Below are 17,281 nucleotides of genomic sequence, written 5' to 3' on the forward strand. Positions count from 1 at the left end.
ACACCAAGAAGCTAAAAAATTTATTTATATTTGAAATTAGAGCTTTAATAATTGGGTGGTAATGATTTATATATTTTTCTCCATCTACAGTTGTGGAAGAACGGTGTGTACTTTTGGTTTGACCTACAGGCTTATCATCAGCTTTTCTACGGAGAAACACTTCACCCTTTTAAAGTATGCAAACAAGCCCAAGTAAGTAGTAACTAATTAGGGTTCAGTGTGCGGCTCTAAGTACACAAAGAAATGAAAAATTTGTGTCCAGCTCCAAACAAAAGAAATCTGGGACTACACGCAAAAAGGCAGCAGTTAAATTGTTGTCATGGGATTGCTTCGTTAAATGTCAGTAGAATATTATTTTATAATCTGATTTGTGGGTTTCCATTTTATTTGTTTTATTTGGCTCGCTTTATTTTCTCTTTGCTGACAATTACTTGTTCTGCCAATAAAGGACATCCCATATTTTTTGTAATTTATGTCTTTTTGGTTTGGCTGTGAGTGATTTTTTAAAAGAGGACCCTGAGAGAGGACTTGCCATGAGTCACTGAAGTGACGGGGAGCAGAGGCATGGACCAGAGCTATTCTCTGAGCTTACTGTGGGAATCAGCTGTTGGACATCCTCAGCCTGGTGACCTCGAGGGGGGGAAGGAATGTTGACTGTGGGGTGTAGGCTCCATGTCATCCCCTGTGCTTCTGTACTACACACCATGTAAGACAGAGACCGAGAGGTGGAGGAAAGAACATCTCAAGACCACCCTGAAGCAGAACAGAGGAGGATTCTCTGCAAAGGGAGACAGAGTCAGTGGCCTCTTTTGAGGGGGGAGAAGGAAAAAGAATAGAATTATGACTCAAGCTGACTTAATCTTTTCAGTTTTTTTGTTCTTAGGATCTTAATTATCTCCCCCCCCCAAAGATTTTATTTATTTACTTGAGAGAGAGAGAGAGAGAGAAAGAGAACATGAGCAGGGTGGTGGGCAGAAGGAGAGACAAAGCAGACTTCTTGCTGAGCAGGGAGCCCAACGTGGAGCTCAATCCCAGGACCCTGAGATCATGACCTGATCCCAGGGCAGACACTTTACTGACTGAGCCACTCTGGGGCCCCAGGATTTTATGATCTCTTATGGAGAGAAGTCTTCAAGCCTAGGAAACCGCTAACAACTTCTTCTGTATCTGTTGACCACGTAAGTGGCTCTAGTTGGAATAACTCCATTCAGGAGACCCTCTCCCCAGATGATGCAGATAGTTTTGTCCTATGGTGTTTTACCTTACGCTCTTATTCAGGCTCTCAGGGAGTGCTGCTGCTGGATGTTTGTTGTTACTTCCACCACCCAGACTCTGGTGTTGTAAATCAGCTGACAGAGCTTTGTACTTTTACTATGAGAACAAGGGCTTCAGCAGCTACCCAGCCCAGATCTGGCTCAATGCGGTCATGAAGTTTTAGCCCTAATTTGCCAGTACCATTTTTTGAGACCACACATGGGGCTCTTTTGCTTGTTCATCCTTGACCCGTGGGTCTCTACCGCTCCTCCTCCCCCTGACATATTGCTCCTGTCTGGAAAAGTACCACCTGTTATTTATTATGTTTTCACTATTGCAAAGCCCACTCCTCCGAACATCGTCAGCTGCTCTGTCAAGTGAGTTCTCTGTTGTTGTTGTAGTCACCATATTTCCATGCACTTGTAAAAGTGGAAATTCTATTTAAGTTTGGTAGACTTACTAGTTCTCAGTAAAGATCTTATTCTACGTGCTGTAGAGGTATTGTGAAACAGGATACAGGCAGATTTTGTTTATTCTGAGACGGATTATTCTGCTTGGGGATGATCAAGGTCTGTAAGCTTTTTATCCTCCTCTAGATTACCTTCTAGACATTTTTTTAAAAATAGAAGTATAATTAGCATACCACGTTAGGTTCATTTCAGGTGTACAACATAGTGATTCAACAATTTTGTAAATTACTCAGTGCTCATTATTTCAAGTATAGTCACATCTGTCACCAAACAACATAATTACATTACTGACTCTATTACCTATGCTATGCTTTTCCTCTCCATGACTTATCTTATAACTGGAAGTTTGTATGTCTTAATTGCCTTTATCTATTTTATTCATCTCCCATTCCCCTCCCCTCTGTAACTACCAATTTGTTTTTGTATTTAAGAATCTGTTTTCTTGTCGTTTGTTCATTTTGTTTTTTAGATTCCACCTATAAGAACCAACCCTAGAGGGTGTTATGCTAAGTGAGATAAGCCAGACAGAGAAATATAAGTACCCTATGAATTCACTTATTCTTCTCTAGGTTATCTTTTGGGGAGTCACAGCAGGTGGAAGGAGGGAAACAATGGAGAAAGTTGCCTTCAGGTGAATAGAGGGAAACTGAAGGAGCAAGTCATGTGATTTTTTTTCTTTTTTGGCTTGTTTGCTTTTTACTTCTATGGTTACTTTATTTTTTGGTTAATGGAGCAAGTTGTCTAGATTGGTTTAGGTTTTAATTACCCAAGATTTCTGTGCCTCTAGATATAAGAATTACCTCTAATACCATAATCCTGTAGATTTGTTTCACAGTACGAAATAGCATTCATTTCTTTTCTCTTTATTAACCTATAATATATTAGTTGTTTCAGGGATACAGGTCTGTGATTCATCAGTCTTACATAATTCTTAGCATTCACCATAGCACATACCCTCCCCAATATCCATCACTCAGCCACCTCATCACTCTCACCCCCGTCCCCTCCAGCACCCTCAGTTTGTTTCCTGAGATTAAGAGTCTCTTATGGTTTGTCTCCCTCTCTGGTTTCATCTTGTTTCATTTTTCCTCCCTTCCCCTATGATCCTCTGTCTTGTTTCTCAATCATTTCTTTATAACAGAAATGGCATATGGCCTTCTTCAAGAGTATATTTACAGTACAGATATTTGGATCAATAATGTGAATGCAGAATGTAATCAGGTAGCACTATGTTAAAGTCACTGTCAACTTGATTTTATATTGTTTTTACACATCTGACATGTTATATGGTGGGAGACTGAGAGTTGGTTCCAAGAGACTTACATGTTTTTCCTGTATCATAGTAAGCAAATTACATACCTTGAAGTTTTATTGACTCATAAAATATTGCAGAAGTATCTGTAGGCAGACTAGACGGGGAATCAGTTTGAACTGAAATCTTGGGTACATACTGAAGATTTTACTGCATGGTTTCAAGATAGAATATTTCAGTTAGAAGCCAATGGAAATGGTCTTGGCAAGGAGAAAAGGAATCACTTATTGTAGTGCAGAGGTAAAGTCTTTGACTCTAACAAGGGTTTGCCAGGGGAACATGAACCACTGCTAAGATTTGGAACCTAGATTGTTCCCACAGATAGTCCTACTGCCTTTTTTTTTTTTTTTTTTAATTTATTTGACAGACAGAGATCACAAGTAGGCAGAGAGGCAGGCAGAGAGAGAGGAGGAAGCAGGCTCTCCGGAGAGCAAAGAGCCCCATGCGGGGCTCAATCCCAGGACCTTGAGATCATGGCCTGAGCCGAAGGCAGAGGCTTTAACCCACTGAGCCACCCAGGCGCCCCTTACTGCTTTATTTTTGATACTACACACTCCCTTCAATGATAGAGCACTGCAGTAAAATGAAGCAGATCTGGGTAGCACTTTTATGACATCTTCCATTTTTGTAGAAATCTTTCAAACAAAATGCATTCCAGCAAAAACTATGCATTTAGAATTTACCACTCTCTACAGCATATATGTTGAGAATTTTTTTGAAAATAGAAAACAAGTATGATCATAAATATTGCACATGTTTACACATGTGTACAGACACTTATTAATCACATGCATATTTAAGTGGGAAAGAGGAAGAGAGGAAAAAAAACAGTAAACATTAGAGCCCAGGAGAAAAATTATTTGGAGGATGTAGGAATTAATGAGTGGAGAGGGTAGGTAAGAAAGAAATGGAAATGAGGAATAAGAGGATTTGCTTATTTTTACTAAAAAGTGCTATTCAATATAAAGATATTCTTGCAATATCTTTGAGATTTTTAGGCTTATTCAAAGGAATGTGTATCACCTAGATCAGAGGGTATATGACATAGAAGGAATTAAAAAATCACAGACTTGGAGTTGAAAGAAATGAATTTACATCACATGCTCTTATTATTATGGTAGTTGTTAGTTGGGTAAACTTAGTCAAGTCAGTCAGTTTAGTAAGCCTCAGTTTCATGTCTTATAAAATGTGGGTGGTAATAATGCTTCACATTTTATTTCCTTATTTCTGTTTTCACCTTTATAGTTTTAACATGCATACCAAAGTTAACAAAGTCTACAATTAATCATTATCTTTATCCTTTCAAATAATTTAAGGATCTTAGAACACTTTAATTCCACCACACCTTGCCCATTTTACGTATCATTTTTATATGGCATTTAAATTTTTTAATTTAATTAATTAAATTTAATTAAATTTAATTAATTTTATACCTACCAAGTAGCTATCATCACTTTTTTTTTTTAAGATTTTATTTATTTCTTTGACAGAGAGAGACAGTGAGAGAGGGAATACAAGCAGGGGGAGTGGAAGAGAGAGAAGTAGGTTTCCCGCTGAGCAGGGGGCCCGAAGTTGGGCTCAATCCCAGGACCCTGGGATCATGACCTGAGCCTAAGGTAGATGCCTAATGACTGACCCACCCAGGTGCCCTTCATCACTTTTGTTTTGATACCTTTGATGGTGGTGTAGATTTATTTACACATTGATTTCATGCTTACCATTGCCCTTTGCATCATACTCCTTCCTTTGGGCTTCATTTCTGAAGGATATCTTTTAGTAAGTTTTCCATTAAGATTTACTAGTGGTAAAAATCAGGTTTTATTTGTCTGCAAATGTTTAATTCTCTCATCGGTCATGTAGCTGAATATAGAATTCTAGGTTGACGATTTTCTCTCAGCACTTAGAAGATACTACTCTAGGGGCACCTGGGTGGCTCAGTGGGTTAAAGCCTCTGCCTTCAGCTCAGGTCATGATCCCAGGGTCCTGGGATCGAGCCCTGCCTCGGGCTCCCTGCTTGCAGGAAGCCTGCCTCCCCCTCTCTCTCTGCCTGCCTCTGTCCCTGCTTGTGATCTCTGTCTGTCAAATAAATAAATAAAATCTTAAAAAAAAAAAAGAAAAAGAAGATACTACTCTATGGTCTTAGGGTTTCTGTTGCTCTTTTTGAAGAGTCTCCTGTTGCTCCTTTGCTTTTTCTCCTCATTTGATTTTTATTCTTCTCTTAGACTTCAGTGTTCCATATTTCATGTCAGTGTGTTTACCATGATTATCTTTCTTAGGTCTAAGTGGCTTCTATAATCTGAAGAATCATGTCTTGCATCAATTCTGGAAAGTCCTTAGCTGTTATTTCTTTCAGTCTTTCTACTTCTCTTTTCTGTGTTCGCTACATTCGGGATTCCCTGTCTGGTCAAGACTGTCAATCCTCTATCTCTCTTAATCTCTCTTTTGAGTTTTTCTTTTTTAAAAAAATTATTTGAGAGAGAAAGAGAGCACAAGTGAGGTAAGGGGCAGAGGGAGAAACAGACTCCCCACTGATCAGGAAGCCCAATGTGGGTTCCATCTGAGGACTCTGGGATCATGACCTGAGCCGAAGGCAGACGCTTTACTGACTGAGCCTCCCCAGTGTCCATTTTTCTGTCTTTTTATAGCTTTTCAGCAGCTATTTAACCCATCCATTGAGTTCAATTATTTTAAGAATTTTTTTTTATTATGAGATGTTCTGCTTGTGTTTTTCAAGTCTTCTTGATGTTTTCGTCTTTTTTTTCAAGTTTTTAATTTCTTCCTTTATGTCTTTAAGCATTTTAAACATAGAGTCTGTAGCTGTGTTAGTTATCTATTCCTGCATGAGAGTATTACTGTAAGTTTGTGGCTTAAAATGATATGCATGTGTTATCTCACAGTTTATATAGGTAAGGAATCTGGGCACAGCTTTGCTGGATCTTCTGCAAGGCTGTAAATCAAGAAGTTGGTCAGGGATGCTTTCTTATCTGGAGCCCCACGGGGGCAGGATCTGCTTCATGGTTATCAGCAGCATCTGGGTCCTTGCAGCCACTGGCCTGAGGAGAACTCTGTTTCTCCCTGGCTGTCAGCTAGAGGCTATGCAGCTCTGTGCCATATAGTGTGGCCCTCTCTATGGTGGCAAATCACAGCAGGGTAGCTTGCTTCTCCAAAACCAGCAAGGAAAGGAGTTTCTTAGCAAGACAGGCATTACTGTTGTGTGTAACATAACCAGATACACATAATCACATATATCTCATCACTATGACTGTGTTCTGTTGCTCAGAAGCGAGCCCTGCATTATAGGCCCATACGGGGAGAGAATTACAAAAGGGCACGAGCACTAGGAGACACTGAGGAGTCTGATGCTAAGCATCCAATAATTCTATGATTTGTAGTTCTTGGAAGAACTAATTTTGCTATTTATTACTTCTGTGAACATGTTGGATTCCTTCTTGTAGGTACTGGAAGTCTGAATTATGAGCTCTTTAGTGAGGTTTTTACCTATGGTGCTTATCCTAGGCACATTTTTCTTGCTGATTTCTCACCATGAAGTTTCCTTATTTGCCAAGTATAATCTTGAAAAACAAACTCACGAGATTGTAAATTTACGATAACAGATCCTCAGGAGTTATTCTTTTATTCTCTTGCATGGAGTCTAGGCCAGGGCAAGCAAGCTTCCATTTTGTTTTCTAGGTTTGGTCAGTGTAGATGTAAGTAGTGACAGAGATAGAGACAGACATAGAGATATACCCATGCATGCATTTTTTTTTTCCATTCTGCATTTCACATTGTGTATGACCTTTCAAAGACCTTGTGGTATATATGGCTCTTAGTATAACTTTTCCACCCTAGTGAGGATCCAAGGCCTTGTCTCCTGTACCCGGTGACTCTTATAATCCACGTTCTTGCTTTGCCCCATGGTCCTCCCTTAGGCAGCTCATGCTTACCATCCTGATTTTTAGTATATTCCTTAATTTTGGCCCGTGTGCTGGTATTCCTTCCTATCCAGCCACATGTTTAGAAGAATATTTGTTATACTTTATCCAGTATTTTAGGTATTTTATAGAGGAAGGATTTTCAACTAATCTAGCCTGTCAGTATACCCAAAAAGGAAGCAGTCACATATTTTCCAATTTAATACCCACAGTCATCATACAGGTATTTTTATCCTATTTTTTTTATAGATAAAAAGAAACTGCATCTCTGAAATGTTAACCTTGCTGAAGTTTCATAGCTAGAAACAAAATTAAGCTCAAACGTGAGATGCAGAACTGATTTCAATGCTGCACTTTGCCTCCTTTACCCTACCAAAGTTCTCGTGCCTACTTCACAAGACTTCTGTAAGGATTACGTAAGACAATGTAGGTGGGAATATCTTGTAGTAATACAGACATACCTGGAGATATGGTAGGTTTGGTCCAGACCACAGCAGTAAAGCAAATATCACAATAAAGTGAGTCGAATGAGGGGTGTCTGGTGGTTCAGTCGGGTTAACTGGCCGACACTTGATTTTGGTTTAGAACATGATCTCAGGGTCATGAGATCAAACCCCGCACTGGGACTTTGTGCTAGGTGTAGAGCCTGCTTAAGATTCTATCTCCCTCTCCCTCTTGCACTTGCACGCTCTCTTTCTCTCTCTCTCTCTAAAAAAATAAAATTAAATAAAGTGAGACCAGTGAATTTTTTTCGTTTCCCAGTGCATATACAAGTTATGTTTACATTACACTGTGGTCTATTAAGTATGTAATAGTCTTATGTCTAAAAAAAATGTATATGCCTTAATTAAAAATGCTTTATTGCGAACAAATGCTAACCATCATCTGAGCTTTCAGCAAGTCATAATCTTTTTGCTGGTGAGGGTCTTGCTTTGACGTTGATGGCTGCTGATTGATCAGAGTAGAAGTTGCTGAAGGTTGGGGTAGCTTTGGCAATTTCTTAAAACAACAATGAAGTTTGCTGCATTGATTGACTCTTCCTTTTAGTTAACACTTAGAGGCCATTGTAGGGTTATTAACTGACCTAATTCTAATTGTGTGTCTCAGGGAATAGTGAGGCCTAAGAACAGGGAGAGAGACAGGGTAATGGCTGGGTGGTGGGGCCGTCAGAACACACACAACATTTATTGATTAAGTTTGCTATGTTATGTGGGCATGGTCTATCACTCCGAAATAATTACAATATCATCAAGGGTCTCTGATCAGAGATCACCGTAACAAATATAATAATAATGAAAAAGTTGGAAATATTTTGAGAATTACCAAAACATGACACAGAGGCACAAAGCGAGTAACTGCTGTTGGAGAAATGGTCCCAATAGACTTGCTCCATGCTGGATCGCCACAGACCTGCAGTTTGTAAAGAAAATGCAGTATCCACAAAGCACAGTTAAGTGAAGTGCAGTAAGAGAGGTTTTGCCTGTATACTGTAGAGCGCTCTATGGAATAGATAAATATTATTAGAGTCCATATTAAGGTTCTCTCCATTAACCAGATAATGGGGAAGGAACAGAGGAACATGGAGCTCTGAAAGCAAACAGGATGGAAGAGCAGCAACTCCTAAATTCATAGCTATTCATTCAATCAATACTAGAACTTACTGAGTTTTCAAAATACACTTCATAGAATCACAACCTTTAAAGAATATCTTTTACAATATTGCTACTTACTAAATAATAGTCACTAAGAGCTGCTATGTGCCAAGCAATATTCTATGAATAAGGACATGACTGGGACAAAGTTCTTGGCTTAGGGGATCCTGGGTGGCACAGCAGGGAGCCTGCTTCTCCCTCTCCCACTCCCTCTGCTTGTGTTCCCTCTCTCTCTGTCTCTTTCTGTCAAATAAATAAATAAAATCTTCAATAAATAAATAAATACTAAAAAAAAGGTCTTGGCTTAAAGAGCTCACTTTCTAATGGGGGAGAGAAATAAGTACTGAAGTACTTCAATTATATTTAAAATAAAACCAAATTAATAGCATCTTAACTGGGGTTCAGTTTTAAGTTCAGATTAAGGTCTTAACTGGAAATCAGTTCTTTCTTCACCAGCAGGTAACAGGTGGTTATTTTTTCCCCATTTTTTTAAGTTATTGAGGTATAATTTACATACATTGTTTTATTGGTTTCAGGTATACAACATAGTGATTTGACAATTCTATACATTACTCAGTACTCGCCATGATAAGTACAGTCACCCTACAAAGTTATTACAATATTATTGACTATACTTCCTGTGTTATATTGTCCCTCTCTGTGACTTCTTTATAACTGGAAGTTTGTAGCTCTTAACCTTTTTTTTTTTTTTTTAATCTATTTCACCCATCCCCCTCCCCACTGGCAACCACCAGTTTGTTCTCTGTATTTAAGAGTGTGTTTGTTCGATCATTTGTTTTTTAGATTCCACATACGAAGGAAATCATATGGGAGTTCTCTTTATCTGTGTGACTTATTTTACTTAGCATAATTCCCTCTAACTCCACCCATTTTGTTGTAAGAGGAAGTTCTCATTCTTTTTGTGGCTGAGTAATACACACACCCACCCCCCAACATCTTCTTTATCCATTCATATACCAATGAACATTTAAGTTGCTTCCATATCTTGGCAATTGTAAGTAATGCTGCAGTTAACATGGGGGTGAGTATATCTTTTTGAATTAGTGTTTTTGGTTATTGTTTTCTTAAAAGATAATCATTGGCTTCTTCTCAAATACCCATAGGAGGAAGAGAACGGTTTCCTTTTTTTCTCACTTTTGAGCCCAAACCTTTCATGCTTTGGTCTTATTCTCACCCTGTGAAACAATACAAAATAAATCTCTTTTGGGTGACAACACTTCAAACAAAAAATTATAATGTCATGTTTTATTTGGATCAACAACTTTAGACTAAATCTCAAATCTTTGCAGTATCTTTTACCATAACTAGATGAAATCTTGACATTTGGAAGTCTCTCTCCTTACATATCCCTCAGTAATTTGATAGCTTGGAAATATTCCAGTCTAATGCTTTTGTGAGAGACTGTTGCTCCTATGTGTGTACCTTCCTACAAAGAAATCACTTGATGCAAATCCCATAGCAAATAAGTCAGTCTAAGTGACTACTCCTATCTACCTAGTCTGTAGTACTGTCATTGGCTTACCCTTGGGTTTACAAAATTTCACCAGAAAGAAAACACAAAAGCTGAGTCAGTAAATGTCATCAAGACCTGTATTATGCATTAGTATTTTTAGGGAAGCCATAGGTTTATGATGTGATAGTAATGCAGAATTCATCAATATATTCATTCAGCAATTATTTATTGCTATCCATCTCATTCTCTCTGTGCCCAAATCACTCTAGTTTCACATTAGGTGATCTTAGAAATAGTGTGGAGCCAAATGAAGTTCACACCAAATTGGGCAGCATAATCCTACCTACCTACCTACAGGTGTGTCTGTGTTTGACTTCTTTGCTGTTACTCCTATTAGTGTGGAAGCAAAAAATCAATGTAAGCAGGATAGCTGTTAGATCATCAGTTACAAGCACATTTTCCCTAGCTTGAAAACTTTTATACTGACATTTTCACAAACATCTATCAAACAACATATATACCAGGCTCTGATCGATGATGGGAGCACATTGGGGAACAAAGCACATACAGGTGTTGCCGCTCAAGTTCTGTCAAGGTTCAAGAAGGTACTCCTCTTCTGCCCACTTTTCCAGAAAACACTAGGGAGATTGAGAAAGAGGAGACATTGTAGCTCTTTCCCCCATAAATTCTGCATTGTCCTCACAATGTTTCTCGACCCAGTTTGAGCTAATTTTAGGTAACTAAATCCTTGGGTGTTACCATAAATTCCTTTGAAAAAAACTTATAGCACAAGAGGAGCAGTGTCAAATTTTTTTTCTGATAATCAGCTTAGTTTTTTTTTTTTTTTTTTTCATTGCTTGCTGTCATCCATGACCTTAATTGTTTAGCTCTTCTCCTTCCTTGGCATTTACAGGATTTAAATACTTCAGGGTGGTCCTGACATTTTCATTAAAGTGCTATGAGCTAAGTGCTCTCTGTCTAGGCTGATGGTGTATTTTCAGGTGCACTAACAGAGCTCATTATTTCTTTATACAGCAACAGCCTTAAGAATCACGCTGTGTTTCCTGAAAGATGAATGGGCATGGATGAGGGGTGAGGTTGGGATGGTGATTAAATGTGGAAAATCCTGTACCTCTTCATAGCTTTATGGTAGGTTGCAGTGTCTTTATAATTAGGCTGCTTCTTGAGTGCTGGGCACTTATTATTCAGGCTTTATTACATTGCTTATTTTTGTTACCAGAGAGATGGTGTCCCAAGTAGCAGCCAGGCTTGGAATCGTGAGCACTATGAATCACTGAGCACAGAATCAGCAGGGTTCTCATCTTACATCCCATTTTATCATGCTTGCTAGTGAATTCAGGAAGAACACATATAACAGCTCGCTTTCTGGTGTATGGTTATTCATGCATTTCTCCTGTTCGTGATGTTTATACCAACTATCTACATTCAGTGTTCAGATTTTGAATATTATAGGATTAGGAACCAAAAAAGGATCTCCAAAGACCCACTTTTAATCTTCTTGTTTCTGGAAAAGTCACCATATGAAGTTCTCTAAATCATCATTAGCATCCTACCTGACATTTATTTAATGTATACTATCTATTGGTTTCTCTGGTGGTCACTTTAGAAGGGTAGTTTTATTTAATTCTTCCCATCCGAACAAGCCGATGTTGGTATTTTCCCCATTTTACAGATGAGTAAACTGGCATTTGTAGGAATTGAATACTTTCTTTTTTTTTTTTTTAAGATTTTATTTATTTATTTGACAGACAGAGATCACAAGTAGGCAGAGAGGCAGGCAGAGAGAGAGGTGGAGGCAGGCTCCCTGCGGAGCAGAGAGCCCGATGCGGGGCTCGATCCCAGGACACTGGGATCATGACCTGAGCTGAAGGCAGAGGCTTAACCCACTGAGCCACCCAGGCGCCCCTCTTTTTTTTTTTTTTTTAAAGATTTTATTTATTTATTTGACAGAGAGAGATCACAAGTAGACGGAGAGGAAGGCAGAGAGAGAGAGAGGGAAGCAGGCTTCCTGCCGAGCAGAGAGCCCGATGTGGGACTCGATCCCAGGACCCTGAGATCATGACCCGAGCCGAAGGCAGCGGCTTAACCCACTGAGCCACCCAGGCGCCCCAGGAATCGAATACTTTCTTAAGGCCATCCATTCAGCAATTAGTGAGCTTGGGATTAGACCCAAATATGTGGACTCCAGACTCTTAACTTGTAAAGTCTTTGCTTTCTTATTGTCTCTAGAAAAAGGTGTGTCTATTTATCACCTTGTTTAATCTTTCAGGGTAATATCTTTATAGACACCAAATGCCAAAATACCAAATTTCACCCTTAACATTTTCCCCCACTGGACTGTAAGCTCTAAGAAGACTGCTTTTTTTACCTCGTGTCTTCAAAACTGGTGCTGGGATATAAAAGATGCTCTAATAATATTGATTAAATGACTGAATGAACTCATTAGCATATTTATATCCTTAGCAACATATTATAAATCTAATTATAGATAGTCATTGATTATATATGACTGCCAGCCAAGTGTTTTTATTTAAAAACATTAAAAAAAATAAAAATAAGGAGCCTACATATATCATCACCCAGCTTCAACCATGGTCAAGATTTTTTCTAGGCATGCTGTGTACATAGCCCAAGTTTGCTTTTATTTTTTTATATTTTTTAAAAGATTTTATTTATTTATTTGACAGACAGAGATCACAAGTAGGCAGGGAAGCAGGCAGAGAGAGAGGAGGAAGCACCACCCCCCAGGCGCACCCCCCACCAAGTTTGCTTTTAAAGAAGAGCTCTTGGATGGTGCGACTGCGTGGCTCAGTGGGTTAAGCCTCTGCCTTTGGCTCAGGTCATGATCTCAGAGTCCTGGGATAGAGCCCCGCATTGGGCTCTCTGCTCAGCACGGAGCCTGCTTCCCCGTCTCTCTCTGCTTGCCTCTTTGCCTACTTGTGATCTCTCTGTCTCTCTCTGTCAAATAAATAAATAAATTCTTAAAAGAAAAAAAAAAAAGCTCTTGGGGCTCCTGGGTGGCTCAGTCAGTTAAGTGCCCGACTCTTGTTTTTGGCTCAGGTCATGATCTTGAAGTCAGTTGTGGGACTGAGCCAAAAACAAGAGTCGGGCACTTAACTGACTGAGCCAGTGAAGCAGTGCAGAGTCTGCTTCAGATTCTTTCCCTCCTTCTACCCCTCATCACTTGTGCACACACACTCTCCCTCTCTCTCTCTCAAATATATAAATAAAATCTTTAAAAAAAAAAAGAGCTCTTAAGAGATTTCCTTGGAGCATCAGTGAAGTCTCCCTGTCCCTTTTCACCTTACCCAAGGAACTTAAAAATAAGGCTGCTTCCTGAAACTGAAACTGTGAAATCATTGTGTAAAACAGTATGTAAATAAAACAGAGCTATTGTCTAGAGAATGGTTTCACAGGCCTGCAAGACTTAACATGAAGGTACTGGGACATTTGAAGAAAGTATGTTCCCGTCAAGGGGAAGCATTAGTCAACAGTGCATCCAGAAAGTGAAGTGTTGCAGAGGCTGACCTTGACCTTGCACTAAAAGCGCTCTGCTGAGCAGTCCATTCCTGTGAGCACCTGATTAGTCTAATAGATCCCACAGAGAGAACATTCATGGGGGCCATAGTTAATTTCCCTGACTTGACTGTAAGCAACCTCTACATTTGCTTTGTTTCTAAGGGGATGGGCTGGCTGACAAACATCCAGCCTGTCTGACGGTTGATTTTCTCATTGTCAAGTAATCCCTCAATGATCTGGTTTCATGATCAGTTGCTCTTGCTTTGTTCGTGTGGATTAGCTTCCTTGTGACACAGGTTTGGGGGTTGTTTTTTTTCTTAAGCCAAAAAATGTTAATATAGTCATGCTTTTCTCATTGAATTATTCTTTGTTCACTGACTTTAAAGAAATTATTTTTATTGGAGGTGAAATGATTCCATTAGTTTAAACACATATTTTGCTTTTGTCAGTTAAAAGGCTTTTTTTTTTAAATGAATCCCCAAACTACCGAAACACTTATTTTTTGCTTAGTTGGCCTTGAACTACATAGTAGTAACTTTTTTTGTGTGTAATTGTTTACTTTCTTCCATTCTGTATTAATCAGTTATGTTTAAAATACCTGAAGCAATGGCCCAAGTTATTTTTTTTTCCTTCTTCTTCTTTTTTTTTCCAAGTTATTCTTAAGCCTGGTATATTTTGTCCCTTGAGTTTGTGGTTTGTTTTTTGGCTCTTAACATGTTCTGTTTTCCCTTCTGATTTTCATTCTGTCCAAAATGATTCAAGTTTGTCTCATTCTTTTATCTATCCTACCGGCATTTTTTTTTCTTTAGGTTCTCTTTTGCACTGAGTTCTTCTATAATAGAGTCAGAGTAATTGCCAGAAATTCTCAGATTGATTGTCATCACATTATCTTTTTGTGTGCAACTCCATTTTGTGTTGATCTCTGCAGTGGTTTGCCTCTCAGTATCAGGATGTTGCAATCTCTAGGAATCTTGAAGATTCCTAATTGAAAAACCCCAAAGTCCTTCACATGAAAACCCATTTGTGGAAAGCTCCATCTGCAATTTATTCCCTCTCGGCGTAGCTCCTCAGTAATGTTTTTGAGTTCCTAGTGGGATTTGAGAGGTCATTAAAAACCATCATTTTTTCCTCTTTTTGCAGAAAAAAACAATACTGGATTGCCTAAACTTGCTCATTATTTTCTTTTTCTGTCTCATATGAACTCAGATAATGATGTTCTATGCCCGGTAGAGCTGTGAATGGTTATGAAAACAGACCTCACTTTTTGTTGAAGTAAATATTTTGTAATTTCTGAAAGTGTCCTGTATCAGGGCATTTATGGTCCTCTTACAAACCCCTCTGGGGACCCTTTGCCTCTAGCTGTTTGGAACACAGTTTCATCATATTGTTTCATATAAACACCAAGGATGGAATTATTGAGCCCAGCTGAGAAGATCCTACATTACTTCAAGCACAGCGATATGTTTAGGTGTTGATGACCTGGGACAGCGGATGTGTATATTCTACTGTGTTTGAGGTTATCTGTGAAGCCATGTGGGGCTTTTTGGGTCCAGACATTATATCAAGATACGCTAGCATCAGTTTTATTTCTCATGATGCTTTGTGTTTCGTACTCGTAGCTGCTCCTTATGTTCTCTCAGGAGGACGAGTTTACAAGCTTTTCCCCACTAAACTCTTACCGCCTCTGATGTACTAATGGACTGAAGGGAAATTGACGTCGAAGCTCGCTTTGCCCTTTTCTAAATAAGGGCTATTCAGAATGTCAGGTTTCAAAGAGGAGCTTGTTTGCTCTCTTTTTGTAGTTCAGCCTTGCTGCAGTTGAACTACTAAAAAGAACTTTACCATATCCATATTTTTAAAAATTGGAAGTCAGTTAAACACTATTTAGGTAAACTGTTAGAAATTGGCATATTTTGGTATGAACTGGTATTTTCCAGTATATGACTTTGCCTTCAGGGGGTATTTGAATTAATTGATGTCGATTGCCTTTTTTTCCCCCCCAACTTACTTTCTTTTTTAAAAAAGATTTTAAAAATTGGTTTATTTTAGAAAAAAAGAGAGTGGGTGGGGCCAGCGGGGGAGGGAGAGGGACAAGCAGAATCCTCTGCTGAGCACAGAGCCCAACTTGGGGCTCGATCCCATGACCCTGAGATCAAGACCTGAGCCTAAATCAAGAGTCGGACGTCTGACACTCAGCCTACTGCGTCACCCACGTGCCTCTATTTGTCTTTCTTTAGCCATCATGATAGGAAAAGAGAAGTATATTTGCCTTATAATCATTGGCATGATGATAAATATTTAACAACCAGCTCTCCCAAAAGGGGAAGGCACCCCTGATTCGCAGATTTGCAGATCGGGTATCTCTGGGTGTAAACACTCTCACCGTGGGTAATTTCAAGCTGCCGACATGACGTCACTGAATGCAGAGCTGGGAAGGGATGTGTAGTAGAAAAGGCAGTAGTATTTCCACCATTCAGTTGTAATAGAGTAAATAACCTCAAGAGCATGGATGATAGTAAAAACAGTAAAATCATTGGGAAGTGATGAGTTTTGGGTATTCATTATTTTTGTTTCCAGTTTGATTTCATTACAGGCTTATGTAATTCAGCTTTGGATAATAACTGCATTTAAAAACCTACTCACGTAATCCCTGAAAATCCATGAACTGGTACGAGGTGGTTCCAGTGTACCATTGCTTAAGACAGAGGAAAAGAGATGATGAGAACTTCCACTCTGATTCTTTCCCCTTTTAAGTTTCTCATGTCACAGCTACCCTCCACCTTTATTTTCGTCATGTGCTTTAGAGACTGCTTATGAACCCTTTGTCTGTACCTACCAAAGAAGGCTGCATCACTTTGCTCCAGAATCTCTAGGTCCTGCACAGTTTGTTTATTATGAACTGAAAGAAGGAGCTTACTGGGAAGGAAGGAAGGAAGGAAGAAAGAGAAAAGAAAGAGAAGGAAGGAAGGAAGGGAGAAGAAAAGAAAAGGAAAGGAAAGAAAAGAAAAGAAAAATTCTGTTTATTTCAGTAGCCAAAAACTCTTTTCTTCAGGGTGTTTGCAATAGTGTCATGGGTTTTATGGAATATGTCTTCTTCTCAGGGAGTCAGCTAGGGCTTTGTTGATATCACCCTGTCAGTCCATCTGGCAGAACACTAAGTCTGCCTCCCAATAAGTAGAAGGCAATAGCAGCAGACAGTTTTATATAACCTGTGCTCTCGGTGGGCATCTTGGACACTCAACAGAAGAATGTGAAAGATACACATCTTCCTGCAGCCTTACTAATTACATGATTAGAATCCCTTATTTCACCGTTGCAGCAGGGTGAGACATCTTAAGAAAAAAATGGGCTTGTGGGGCACCTGGTTGGCTCAGTGGGTTAAGCCTCTGCCTTCAGCTCAGGTTATGATCTCAGAGTCATGGGATCGAAGCCCACATCAGGCTCTCTGTTCAGCAGGAAGCCTACTTCCCCCACCCCCTCTACGTGCCTCTCTGCCTACTTGTGATCTATCTCTCTCTGTTAAATAAATAAAATCTTTTTTAAAAAATGGGCTTGCAAATAACACCAAAAGCTGAAGCATAAGCATGTTCTCCTAATATCTAGCAGACTTTAATAGGTTATATTGAAAATCCACTTTTTAAATGTCC

At 39.1% G+C, this 17,281-nt stretch overlaps 1 protein-coding gene across 2 annotated transcripts in view; it reads left to right on the top strand.

Annotated features, from left to right (window-relative positions):
* Positions 1-17,281, top strand: part of RGS22 (regulator of G protein signaling 22) — a 108,898-nt gene that overhangs the window by 45,680 nt on the left and 45,937 nt on the right. For both annotated transcript variants that reach the window (XM_047728135.1, XM_047728136.1), the window contains one exon: positions 91-192. In XM_047728135.1, coding sequence (XP_047584091.1) covers positions 91-192 — 102 coding nt within the window. The remainder of the gene's footprint in view (positions 1-90; positions 193-17,281) is intronic.

The sequence above is a fragment of the Lutra lutra genome, chromosome 4 (assembly GCF_902655055.1).
Source record: "Lutra lutra chromosome 4, mLutLut1.2, whole genome shotgun sequence".
NCBI lineage: Eukaryota > Metazoa > Chordata > Mammalia > Carnivora > Mustelidae > Lutra > Lutra lutra.